Genomic DNA, 12,674 nt, shown 5'->3' with positions numbered 1-12,674 from the left:
TTTTGCTAACCTACAAACAGTAATGGATCCAGGATCCAGCACTGATGGTGAAAGTCTACCCGTGAGTAATGTGTTGTGATTGGGAACTATGATATTATCTATGGATTTCCTATACTTCTTTATACAAACTATGAGGGAAGAGAATGCCAATTTTTGTTAGAGTGCTGAGAGAAGAGACAAGTCTCCCTCAAGTTTGTCCTGTTGCCCTTCCCATCCCAGACACGGAAATGTAGAAGGGGCAATTTCATACAAAGGGGAAACTAGCTGGCCCACTAAGGCAACCAGAAAGGAAACCAGAAAAAGAAAGAGAGAAAACTCTCAATGGTAACTAGAAATGTATGCAGATAGTGAAAGGGAAGAAAAGGAGTTCCTTTCAGAAGAGGATGAGATAGAAATCCCAGAACAATCCCTAAGAGTCTTTAAATCAGAGGATGACTAATATCTCCTATCCAAGACCAAGGGAGCCTTGGATTTACACGAGAATCCATCAGAAGAAGAAACAGATCCATCCACCTTGGAACCCAAGGGCAGACCCAAGAGGAACAAAGAATTCTTCCCTAGGTCAAGCACAGCAGAGAGGGTCTTCCCCTTCCCTGAATTTTTTGAGAAGGAATTAAAGATGGAATGGGCAAAACCTATGGCCAAAAGACAATTCCCAACCTTTATTAAGAAAGTTTATGCTTTACCATCCTTTACTGATTAGTTTTTTCAGGTCCCTCTATTGGATGCTCCAGCAGCAGCATTACAGTCATCTGGACTACTGTTTGAAGATGGTGAGGGCACCATCCAGGACAGCCTGGACAAAAAGGCCCACTTCACCCTAAGAAAACCTAATGAAGCTTCTTCAGCTCATCCCAATCAACCACCATTGCCTAGCTGAAGGAGCCGACAGAGTCCTGAAAGCTGAATCATTCACAGCAGATGCAACGTTAGATTCCCTAATCTTCTCATCCAGTGCTATGGCATCTGCAGCAGTCGTAAAAAGAACTTTATGTCTCCAGACCTGGCAAGCTGACTTCCATGCCAAGTCAATAGCTACAGCCTATCCATTTCAAGGCAACAGACTATTCAGGGATGCTCTTGATAAAATCATTATCAAAACCAGTGATAAGAAAAAAGCGATATTAAGTATTGAGATTTCAGCTCATTGAAACTTGAAGCAGACAGACACAGACAGGCTCAACAGAAGCCAACTATATGCACACAAGCCACGCCCCTTTTTCAAGCAATAACCAATAGGCACACACAACTAGAACTCTTCGTTTGCATTAACTATATACAAAGTAACTTATTGACAGCACAGTGATTGGCCTTTATTGTACAGCACTGATTGGCTGCTGCCAGCAGGAAATAACTAATAGAAATGAAGACTTCAGGAGCCTTAGCTCAGACAGAAGCTAAGTCAATACATAAGTCGCACTGTCAGGAGACCCTTTGGGAATTACTCCTTTCATTCCCAAAGAGCATTACTGAGATTCTTCAAGAACAACAGAAGATCAAATTGGGATTCTTCAACACAAGTCTTCAGAAAAGAACCATTCTACAATGGTTTCAACAAACCATTCTCAAACAGAACCGACAAACCTGCTTGTGACAACAAACCAGTCAAAGCATGGCTATGACCCAATTCTAGGGGGGGGGGGGGGACATCTTCTACACTTCTAAGAAATGTGGATCAACTCTCGGGCAGACAATTGGTCCTTGGAGAGAGTTACTAGAGGATATTGCATAGACCTGACCAGAACATTATCTTGTTTTTCCCATCCCAAGGACTGAGAAAAACTTTGTAGAACCTATGCCATTATATAACATCTCACCATTCAGGCCGTAAAACCTGTCCCTCCAGCAGAAAGGGGACGAGGAGGATACTCCATATTACAACATATTCTACAATCAGAGGATGATGACCTATCCAGAGAATACAGACACTGCTTTGGGAGGTCCCACCAAGATGTTCGCTGCCTCAGAGGGAGAACAGACCATTGGATACTTTCCATGAAGGGTCCTTCTCCTCTGAGGAAAGGAGGGCATCTTGTCGCTCCCGAAGTCATCGTCATTTTCCACTCTTTTGTTCAACAGGACCACTTCCTATCCTAGTGTTTCTTCACCTTGATGTTACTCATTATCTCTTTTTATTGTCTTCTAGAGTGTTGAATTTGATAGTTTAGGACATTGTTAACTGCATTTGGAGTTGCCAGAACTGAGGAGATGGGTGACTCTTACCAAAGAAACAGGAAGTGGAATGACTTTGTTCCTGCCTCCCTGATTGAAGGGTGGGAATCACCCACCAAGATGTCCTCCATTCCTCAGAGGAAAAGGACCCTTCAAGGTAAGTACCCAATGGTCTGTTCTGAGCTTCGTCAGAAATATGTTGACCACTCCTGCCTGCAGTGTGGAAACTTGGAGCAATACTGATACAAAATCTGGATACACTGAAACTTTTACAAAGCAGAAGTAATTAGGTCCACTTAACTGTACTTGCAACTGAGAAATGTTCCTTTATGTCCTCACTCACAGGTTCCTGGGAAGCTAAACATTTGCAGAAACAATACTTGCAGATAAATAGGGTTCCCTCCTTTTGAATATACTCATGTGCAGAAAATCATAGTATCTGAACGCCCCTAGATTGCAAATGAACAAAGTAAGGATTTGTATGTAAACTGTGTACATGAGATGTATTGTCGAAGGCTTTCACGGCCGGAGAACGATGGTTGTTGTGGGTTTTCCGGGCTGTATTGCCGTGGTCTTGGCATTGTAGTTCCTGACGTTTCGCCAGCAGCTGTGGCTGGCATCTTCAGAGGTGTAGCACCAAAAGACAGAGATCTCTCAGTGTCCGGAACGTCAGGAACTACAATGCCAAGACCACGGCAATACAGCCCGGAAAACCCACAACAACCATTGTGTACATGAGTTTAAATAAACTGTAATATTCCTCAGGACAGTCAGTAAGATGAACTTAGAAGTGTGTTATTGAAGACCATTGGCCTGATGCTGGTAGAGATATATTTCATCTCTGCTCATGTTTAAATCTGAAAAGCTACACCAACATTTTCTGAAATATTTATAGATATTATGTCCAGGGGCAGGGGAATTCCAGGGCTGAGAAACCACTGCACAGCTTTTCTACTTTGAAGAAGCACTGCTTCCTCAGCATTTGATTGGCTGCATCCTGGGACAACTCAGAGGGAGGTGAAGGTGAAACTTTGTTGCAGAGATGATAGATACAGCTTCTGGTCTCTGATGAGAAGGCAGCAGCCTGACGCATGCATAGTCAGGAAGCAGCCAAGAAGGGGGTGTCTGGCTTCTCTCCACTGGCTGCACTGGGAAGAGGAGGAGAAACATAGCACCTGAGAACCCTCCTCCCCTCTGCATTCTGACACCTTGTGATCCCCTCAAGTAACAGAGATTGGGACAGCAGGGGGCCAAAACAATGGTACCATTCCTGCCTCATATATCAATAAGAATTACTGTTAAATAGTTGGACCCTCCCCCCAAATTTGGCAAATGCTCTTTAGCATTTAAAAAAAACCTTAAAGCAAAACATTTCTTTTTCAAAGACGAAGCTACTGTGTAATAGTAGTAATAACAATAATAATTAACCAGTTTCTTACAGTTTATAAGGTGAAAGCAAATAGTAAGTGCTACTTGGAAGGCTAGAGGCCAGAGGACTTGCTTGCTTTGTTTGGTTCTGTCTTCTGTGAAACGAGACTTGACAAACCACCCTTTACTTACTTTGCTTCATCTCACATATTGACAGTGGTAACACTTTCCATTTAAGTAAGTGCTTCTTCAGCTGCAGGTCCCAAACCACTTTGCAAACACTGTACCCTTCAGTCTACGGGGACTGTTTTTATTATAGTGGTGGCGGCTTAAGTCTCTTAGGACCTTATTTGAGATCTTAGTTCTTCTTGTGTCATTGTACATCAGTGTTAATTGACTTCTTTGAGACGAACGGATCATTGTGGATTCGTTTTAAGTGATTTGATGTACTCCGCAAAAAGCCATGCATCAGCAGAAAAGCTATGTGTGTCAGCCCAACCTTAATCAGAAAAGCAATTAAGCAACTGTTGTTTTAATTGCTTTGCTGAATCAAAGCCTGGTTGAACCTTTCAGAGGAACAGTATGGAGAAAGTCTACAAGGTTATAAACTTTGTGGGGGAGAGAGTTTTTTTCCAGTGTTGAAAAAGCATCCCAGCTCCTTTCAAAGATAAATTCTGAAACATCCTTAATTGTCCTTTTAATTACATATGTGTCCCACTCTTACACGAGATTCCCAGTGGTTTCCTGCTGCTCATTGTAATGGCTTCACCATTCGGCCAGTTAACCTTGTGGTTATCATTTGAAAAGATTCCCAGGCAGAATAAACCTGAGTAGGAAACCCTGGAAATCAGTAATAACTACAAGGAAAGATAATATTGGTAGATTTTGCATTAATCATTGCAAATTCCTCCCAAGATATTGCCTGAAAATCTTAAGTAGTAATGAAATTGTATAAATTTATTTTGTACACATGATCTGGACAAGATTAAAATAAAATTCCACATAGGTGACATTGACAGAAGCGGAAAGGCTCACTTTCAGAACTAGTGATTGTATAACTTCCCTATAAGGGGAAGGGGACAAATTGAACCAGGCAGTCAAAGAGGAAGTGCAGGCCAAACCAGAATGGAATCTTCCAAATTCAGTTTATAGTACCACACACACACTGTAAGTAGCATTTGTATAGTGCTAGAGTTTGTTTGTTTGTTCGTTCTGTGGCACCTGTCTGGGGAACCTGCCCGAAGTAGCTTAGTGCTATCAGTATGCATGCACTTAAAAAAAGTGAGAGCTACAAAATGGCTCACCAATGCCATAGTATCAATCACCACAGAGTTCAAACTAAGAAGCTTGAAAGCCACGCACCAGTTCCCTACACACTGATCACACTTCCAGGCCAGTAATTTCCTCAAAATATCTTTGAGTTGTTATGATGTTCCCTCGTCCTTAAACAACAGAAATGGCATATATATCTCTGAGGTAAAATCAGAACATTCACGCTTTCAGTTCTTATGCTCTTCACACATACATAAAGGCTTCTGTTTTGAGTCTTTGGTTCCCTTGTTTTTCTCCAAAGACTCTAGTATATTTTCTTTTAGTATTCTCTTTTTCTTCTGGCATTAGGAATGCTGGTACCCATTTTCTAGTAACCCAATCCCATTCTCTCCAGTGCTTTCCTTCAATCATTAACAGAATCTGAAGGTCCCCACAAGCAGTTTCCAACCATACCCAGCCAGCGATCACTCCACTTTCTAGAGCTACCTCCCTATTTGATTGGGTAGAGAAAACCTCCTCTCCTTAGAAGATCTATCCACTTTGTTTGTTTGTGTTTGTTTGTTTGTTTTCTTTGGATTTCTATTCCGCCCTCCCCACAAAGGGCTCAGGGCTGTTTGGGAGGCTGCACCTACTTCCCATTCCTCCTTGCCAACTTTCCCCAATTCTCCTGCCAGTGTTAAAACTGCTCTCTGTTAGGACTCCATCTCGAGTCCCAACTCTTCACACTCGATCTCTCACTCTCTGCTAGGACTGAAAATGGACCCGCCTCTTTCCAGCTCATGCTACCCAATCAGATCCTTTGGAGTAGCCCGCCACTCAAATCTCTCTGATTCTGTGACGGATTAAGTCTTAACCAGCCTGCAGCTTTGTGTGTCCAGCACTTCCAGGCTTTTTAAAACGTGCAGTCCATCACAGTTGTACTTCAGGGTGTCCCTCATTTTAAAGAAGTTTATTATGTCAGCTGCTTAAGTTCTTGAAGTTTGCCTTTCTTTCAGCATGATGTGTACATGCTTCATTAGCACATTCAGAGGTGGTTTTCATGCTTTTCTAGCAATTACGGTCTCTCCATATCAATTTTGATACTGTACCAAGGGCTGAGTGTGCCCCACTTCAGCTCCCTTCTGATTTAACCTGAAGAATTTTTTAGATTCATCTTGAGGTTCGTGCATGCATAGCTTGCAGTTTTCAGTTCACATCTTTTTTCTTTATTGATTAGTCATGTTGGTTTTAAATACCATATAAACAGAAATATGTATGTTATTATGCACTAAAATGTGGTTTAAACAATGCGTATATGTATACAGGCAATGAGAGGGGAGATGCAAATTACAGACTTAGGCAAACTCCACGTGAACAGTGATCAGAACAAAATCTGGAAATAAAATGGGTAATGACAAATTGCTGATGTTAGCATTGGTGCTGCTCTGAAAAGATGAGACAATTTGAAAAAACTGGCTTCATGGAGAAATTTGAATGAAGAGAATTATGTGAGCATGGCAGCCATTATTCACAATGCATTCTAGTTGCAGATCATGTCCACATCAACTTTGTCCATCGATGCCAAAAGATGCAAGAAGCCCCTCTTGGAGTGACATGCATGTGCTGTTGCAAATGCAGCCTGAGTAACTAGAATTTTGTGCAAGTAGCGGCTGCTATGCTGGATGCAGTCATGAGACCAGGCTAAGCCATTGCAGGAAAATCAGAACAACATAGATTTGTGGCTTTTCACTTGAATGTTTGGGTGGCTAGATTGAATTATTGAGAATTACACAAGGAAGTTATCACTAGTGAATAACTTGTGTGTTACTTACCTATTCTCTCCCTCCTCCTTTTAGATCTGTGTGGTGATTGCTGCTGTTTTTGGCATTGTTATTTACCGGGTTGTGACAGTCAGCACTTTTGCTGCCTTTAAGTGGGCTTTAATCAGGAATAACTCCCAGGTTGCAACTACTGGAACAGCAGTCTGCATCAACTTTTGCATCATCATGCTACTGAATGTCGTAAGTGAAGATCACCTATATATATTTCTGTCAGCCATTAGTTGTCTCCAATAGGAAAAAGAAGTTCTCAGAATTATTTCAAATTGCCAGATATTATCAAACCAAATTCTTACAGTGGTAGGATTATCCAGTGGCAGTCATTTTAAGGACAAAATGGATTTTTTGAAAAGATGAATGATTTACAGGTGGAGATCATAAAACCTGTTATCTACAAGGGCTTAAAGAAGAGCAATGATTTGTATAAAAACAAGAAAATTGCTCCTTGTTATTTAGTATCTAACAACAGCTTTTTAAAATATCTATTTTTAAAGATGAATTACTAACCATAAACTGTTGTTATCTACAAATCTAAATAGGAACACTTTAGGAGTGCTTCATACATTATCTTTTTAAATGGTGTTCATACAGTGTTTTGCATACACATCTATAACAGCCTTTTGTCTATGCAAAATAAGTGGCATCACCAAGTTCTGGCACCACCTTCATCTTCAGAATTTTTTAAACATGAACCTCAATGGTTACTAGCAATATTCAGAGGCAGATACCTGTACTAGGAGGCAACATCCGGGGAAGGCCTTAGCCTCGATCCCCTGATTGTTCCAGGGCAACTGGTTGAGAAACAGGATGTTGGACAAGATCTTGTTTGATCAACATATTGATCTGATCCAGATGGGCTCTTTTTATGTTCTTATGTTGTTAAGAGTACCAGATTTGAGGAGAACTCCTTAGAGTTCCTTTTTTGTTTCCACTTTGCATGTGGATGGTGTAGTTTAGACTCAGTCAACAGATCTGATAGTACCCAGTTGCACTATATTTTACAAATAATAGATTCCTTTCCTGCACAAATACAGCCTCTCCATCTGGATCCAGATTTAAATGTGCCAGGAAGCATATTTTTTGCAGCAACCAGCTTAGAAATTGTGTGGCAGCAACAAGCTATCAGTTCATTTTCATCAGCCATTGTCCATAACAGGAGAAAGGATGGACAGGAATTACATCAAAAGGAAAAAAGTAATTGAGTAGCTTTCAACATAGCAGTCCAAAATAGTGGACTACAATGGATTTAACTATCGAAGCAAATAATTTTGACAACATTAAGGCATAGAGTGCTGAGCTGTTAATTTCTGCCAAGTTTTTGAAGGTCAGATAAGCTTTCTTTGCCCAACAATATCTGGAGAAGAAATTTATTTTCAACTGATTTATGAATAGCATATTTGAAAAAGAACCAGTTTCAGAGGAACTGAGAACCTCAGTTCATTGCAAACCGCAACGAACATTTTCCATTCCCGAACCGGTTCGCGGTTCGGGGTTCATGGGGTGCAGAACGGCCCCCGTGGCACTTAGAGAGCCCATATTCCCAGGGAGTCTTTTGCAGGCTCTCCTACAGTCATCTTCCAAGTTTGGACAAGATTGCAAAAGGGATCTTGGAGTTATACCCTTTCCAATCCAAGGCCCCCAGGAAACTCCCACTCGACACAATTAGAGCCACTGGTTGACGTTGGCCAAGTGTACAGTGTATTGCAAGTGTAACCTTGCAGGGAGCTTCTTAAGCAAAACAGACTTTCTCTGCTTCCAAAGATAGCAGGGTATACTATAGCTATCTAGAAGAATTCTTGAAAGATGTTGGCTCTCTGGTTTCTTTCAACTTGGGGCGGGGGGGGAAATCTCCATTTTAGGCTATCTGGATTCGACCCTGCTCGGGAGTGCTGATTTTAAAATGACTTTCATCAAATGAACAGTTAAAAATACATCTAAAAGAAATACATTATATTGAAACAAATGCATATACATCACTGGTAACCAGATAGTTATGCTATCAATTTTTCCTCTGCAGTTTGAAAGATTTCTATCCACTTAAGACAGAGTTCTTCAGTTTCATATGATTTCAATTGAGACGATGTTTGAGTGTGTGCGTGTGTGTGCACAGAATACCATTGTACCTTTTTAAAGCTCAAATTCATTTCTTATCAATACAAAAAAACTTAGAACCAAAAAACCTTTTTAGTTCAGTTCTGTATTAATCAAACTGGAACTATGGTGTTAAGGAATAATAAAGAGATTAATGAGTATGAGGACACAACCAGCAATAAATCATTCTTGTGTGCATTTATCTTGATAGGGTTAAGTGACATGATTAGCTAACATTCCAGCAAACATCTCCAAGACAACCACACAGCCATTCACTGAAATTGTCTCTGGCTTTATCTTAGAATGCAAAAGGTTGTTAAGATCAATATTGTTTTCTATCAAATATAAAACAAGTGGGATACTCAGTTAAGCTTTTAAAATAACAAAATGCACAGATGAACAGATACAAAAGCTTTGTCAGCCACAATTGGAAAGATTGTAGAGTAATGCCCCCCCCCCAATCTGCATGCATACACCCCAGTGAAGCTAGCTACGCTGCGCATATAGAAGAAAATTTCTGCACATTTATCTTTATCTGGATGAGGAGTGGTATACTCAAATGAGTGGTACATGTGCCTTTTTCCTTCTTGATCTGAGAATATAACCATTTCTAAAAAGCTGAAATTCCACAAGTTAGCCATCTAGTGACTGGATTCAACCTCCTTCCACTCACATGCCCACCAAACTACTTGCTCATAGAATTTCAGTTTTTTAAAAAGACTTTTGTGTGCTCTTCTTTCAGTCTGAAATGTAAGTTTATATAAGCATACAGCAACATTTGTCCAGTGGGTTGTGTGAGACACTGCCAATAATTGTAGCTAGCGTTTCAAAAATAAATCTTTGCTCCTTGTATGTTAGCTGTCATTCTTGTGGTTAAAGGAGTAGAAGAAAGAGGCTGTATTGCAGGTAATCTTAGAATCGTTCCAGAAATTCTATCGGTGTTTTATTAAATGATAATTTAATTGATCATATTTTTTTAATTGCAGTTGTATGAAAAGGTTGCTCTTTTTCTTACAAATTTAGGTAAGTGATGATAAAAATGATGTAGCATCTTCAAGAGCATTTTATTCCATGTTTCATATTGAGTTACTGAGTAAATGAATCTAACACTTTTTTAAAGAAACACACAGATTGGCAGAGTTTACTGTATATCTGTCTCTGGAATATTTACGGTATACTTTTCAGTGCCCTGAACACTTCTGCCATGATAAGCATGCCATGTTTTTTGTTTCTCTCAGCTGCTTCCTTGCTAAGGGGTCTCTGCAGCATGTCGCAAAGAACCCTTAGCAAGTCTGTGCCGCAGTCAGGCCTACTGTGTTCTCAAGGAATAAGAAACAAAGCCTTCCCCAAAGGGAAGTCAGTTTGGAATTCATCATCATCCAGCATCTTAGAGCACATTCTGTCAGTGTAACTATTGAATACAGTAGATGTGGCCCCATTTTATGAGACTGAAGTACATAAAAATACAAATGCCTTTTTCAGCTTGCTATCCAAACAGAAATAAGAAATGTGCCCTCCTACAAAGTCATCCATTTCTTTTCACCTCTTGCAAATTTGCAAAGCCAGTTGTAAAACAGAACAGAATTTTAAGCATTTCTCTAGCTTATTTGCAGATAAAATTTGCCCTGTCTATTCCTAACATTAAAGCTTTGATCCTACACTCACTTATTGGAAGTCAGTCCCATTGAATTCAGTGGGGACTCAGTGGTTTGGTTGAACTTCCAAGTCAACATGCATAGGGTTGGGCTGCATGATCAGCATTAAGTCTCTGCCAAAGGCCCACTATTAATCTGAGAGTTAATTCAGGATCAGTATATTGAAATCTGCTCTCCTTTCGTTCACAGAACAGCCTCGTACTGAGTCTGAGTGGGAGAACAGCTTCACTTTGAAAATGTTCCTTTTTCAATTTGTCAATCTGAACAGCTCTACCTTTTATATAGCATTCTTCCTTGGACGGTAAGATTAACAAATATGCATCCTACCCACCTGGAAAACTGTAGAAAGTTTCCAAAGAAGGAAAATGGTAACACTGTTCAACTAAATGCTAAATGTATCCCTTCAATAAACCATCTATTTTCAACCAAAGGCAGTCAAGTGCAGAGTAACCTATGGCTCTAGAACCAAAAGTAGGGGACCAAATATGACTCTTTTTAAAAGAAAATGAAATCTTTAAGTTACAGTATATCAGAGGGGTAGGTGGGATACTAGAATAACTATTGTGTGGAAGGAATGGCAGGTAAAAAAAATTACCGGGATTAAAGGGCTTCTTAGAGATGCTTTTCAGCTGGGGAAATGATAGAGGTATACAGCTGCCAATAATCTAGCTGTGAATCATGCACACATGAATGCTAGTGCACTAAAACAATTGTGCAGAGTTCCCCTATGAATATTTATTACTTATTGACAGACCATTTCCTAATAAAGGACTTACAACAGCCAGAGTTTGGGCTATGGAAACATGTCCATTTTCAGTAATGTAAAATTATGTGTTTTCATTAATGCAGTTAATCTTTGTCAATCTCTTGCTTTGTATTTTGACAGTTTTGCTATAGAATTACAAAAGGTGGCAAACTCCAGGTTTAGCTAATGGCCCTTTCCCCTCTGTCTGTTGGTGTCTGTTGTACCATTGATTGTTCAGACTTAAATTAACAATAACTGAAAGTTTATTGTTTTTAAATGAGGTACAAGAGCTTAGGTGCACTCAGGGTGCGATATAGTGGTTAGAGTGTAAGACTAGCATCTGGGAGACCCAGGTTCAAATCCCCACTGTGCCATGAAGCTTGTCAGAGGACCTTGGGCCAATTACTCTCTCTCATCCTGACCTACCTCACAGGACTGTTGTGAGGATAAAATGGAGGGCAAGACAAACTTAGCTACTCTGGGTCCACAATAGGACAACAAATGGTTTCTAAATAAATAAATATCTGCCGGTGGTGGAGGAGCTTTCATAGGAGGTGTCCTAGTGAATTGTGCTTTCTAGCTTTTTAGCTAAGAGCAAAACATTTTAACATTTCTGTAATTTTTGCAAAAAGGAATTTATGAGGAAACATTACAGGCAAACATGCTCAAAATGATCACATCTCCATGCTGAATCAGTTAGTTTTCTGTATATTGGAATACTGACATTTAGATGCAAATGTAGTTAAAATGGTCAATTTAAAAAAAAATAGACTAGACAAGAGATGTCTTTATGAACCCTTTCAAACTAGCCATAGCTGGGATTATTGCACTGGAACTTGCCCTGTTTGTGACCTCACTAGTGACCAGAAATCTACTGCAAAACAGGTGATGATTTCTCTTATGTTTGAAGATTTACAGGTCACCCTGGTGCCTACCTGAGGCTGATAAACAGATGGAGGCTGGAAGAGGTGCGTGTTTCCTACTAATATAGAGGTGATTCTATACACTGTTGCAATATATCAAAATAAAATCTGAAAGTAACAAAACAGTGAAAATGCCCCTTAAGAAGCAAACAGTGGCGGTTTCCACCCAGAGACAAGTTTGTGTAGTTTCCCTGTTGCTGCTGTGGCTGATAGATACAGCACAGTGAAAATGGGGTTTGCACAGGGCAGGCTTCTCTGTAGTTTCCCTGCCTCAGGCTCCCAGCAGCAGCCACCACCCTGTGCCACCAGGGTTTTTTCAGGGTTTTAAAATAAAAAATATGCCTTTGCCTGTATATACACAGATTGTTATATTGTTATAACAATATAGCAGCATTCAGTTGCTGATTAAAACAAAACCAAACCCCTCTGGTGGCATGGGAGGAAGTGGCCACCATGGGGACAGGGGCAGGGAAAATGGCAGCTGTGTGGACAGGACTGGAAAAATCCAAAATTTCCCACTCACAGGGCAACTATCCAGGCTTTTCTAAGATCTTTCCTAAAACTTTGCAGAAAAGCAGGTTTGGGAAAGATGTGGGAACCCCAGGAGGTGCACAAATGTACCATAATGCTG

At 40.3% G+C, this 12,674-nt stretch overlaps 1 protein-coding gene across 1 annotated transcript in view; it reads left to right on the top strand.

The window, feature by feature from the left end:
- Positions 1–12,674, top strand: part of ANO4 (anoctamin 4) — a 129,939-nt gene that overhangs the window by 90,015 nt on the left and 27,250 nt on the right. The window contains exons 16-19 of the mRNA XM_054988549.1: positions 6,648–6,812; positions 9,707–9,743; positions 10,565–10,676; positions 12,031–12,088. Of these exons, the coding sequence (XP_054844524.1) occupies positions 6,648–6,812; positions 9,707–9,743; positions 10,565–10,676; positions 12,031–12,088 (372 nt within the window). The remainder of the gene's footprint in view (positions 1–6,647; positions 6,813–9,706; positions 9,744–10,564; positions 10,677–12,030; positions 12,089–12,674) is intronic.

This window comes from Eublepharis macularius, chromosome 9, assembly GCF_028583425.1.
Source record: "Eublepharis macularius isolate TG4126 chromosome 9, MPM_Emac_v1.0, whole genome shotgun sequence".
In the NCBI taxonomy this organism is placed as follows: domain Eukaryota; kingdom Metazoa; phylum Chordata; class Lepidosauria; order Squamata; family Eublepharidae; genus Eublepharis; species Eublepharis macularius.
The sequence above is the reverse complement of the archived record's forward strand: the minus strand, read 5'-3'. Positions and strand labels throughout refer to the sequence as shown.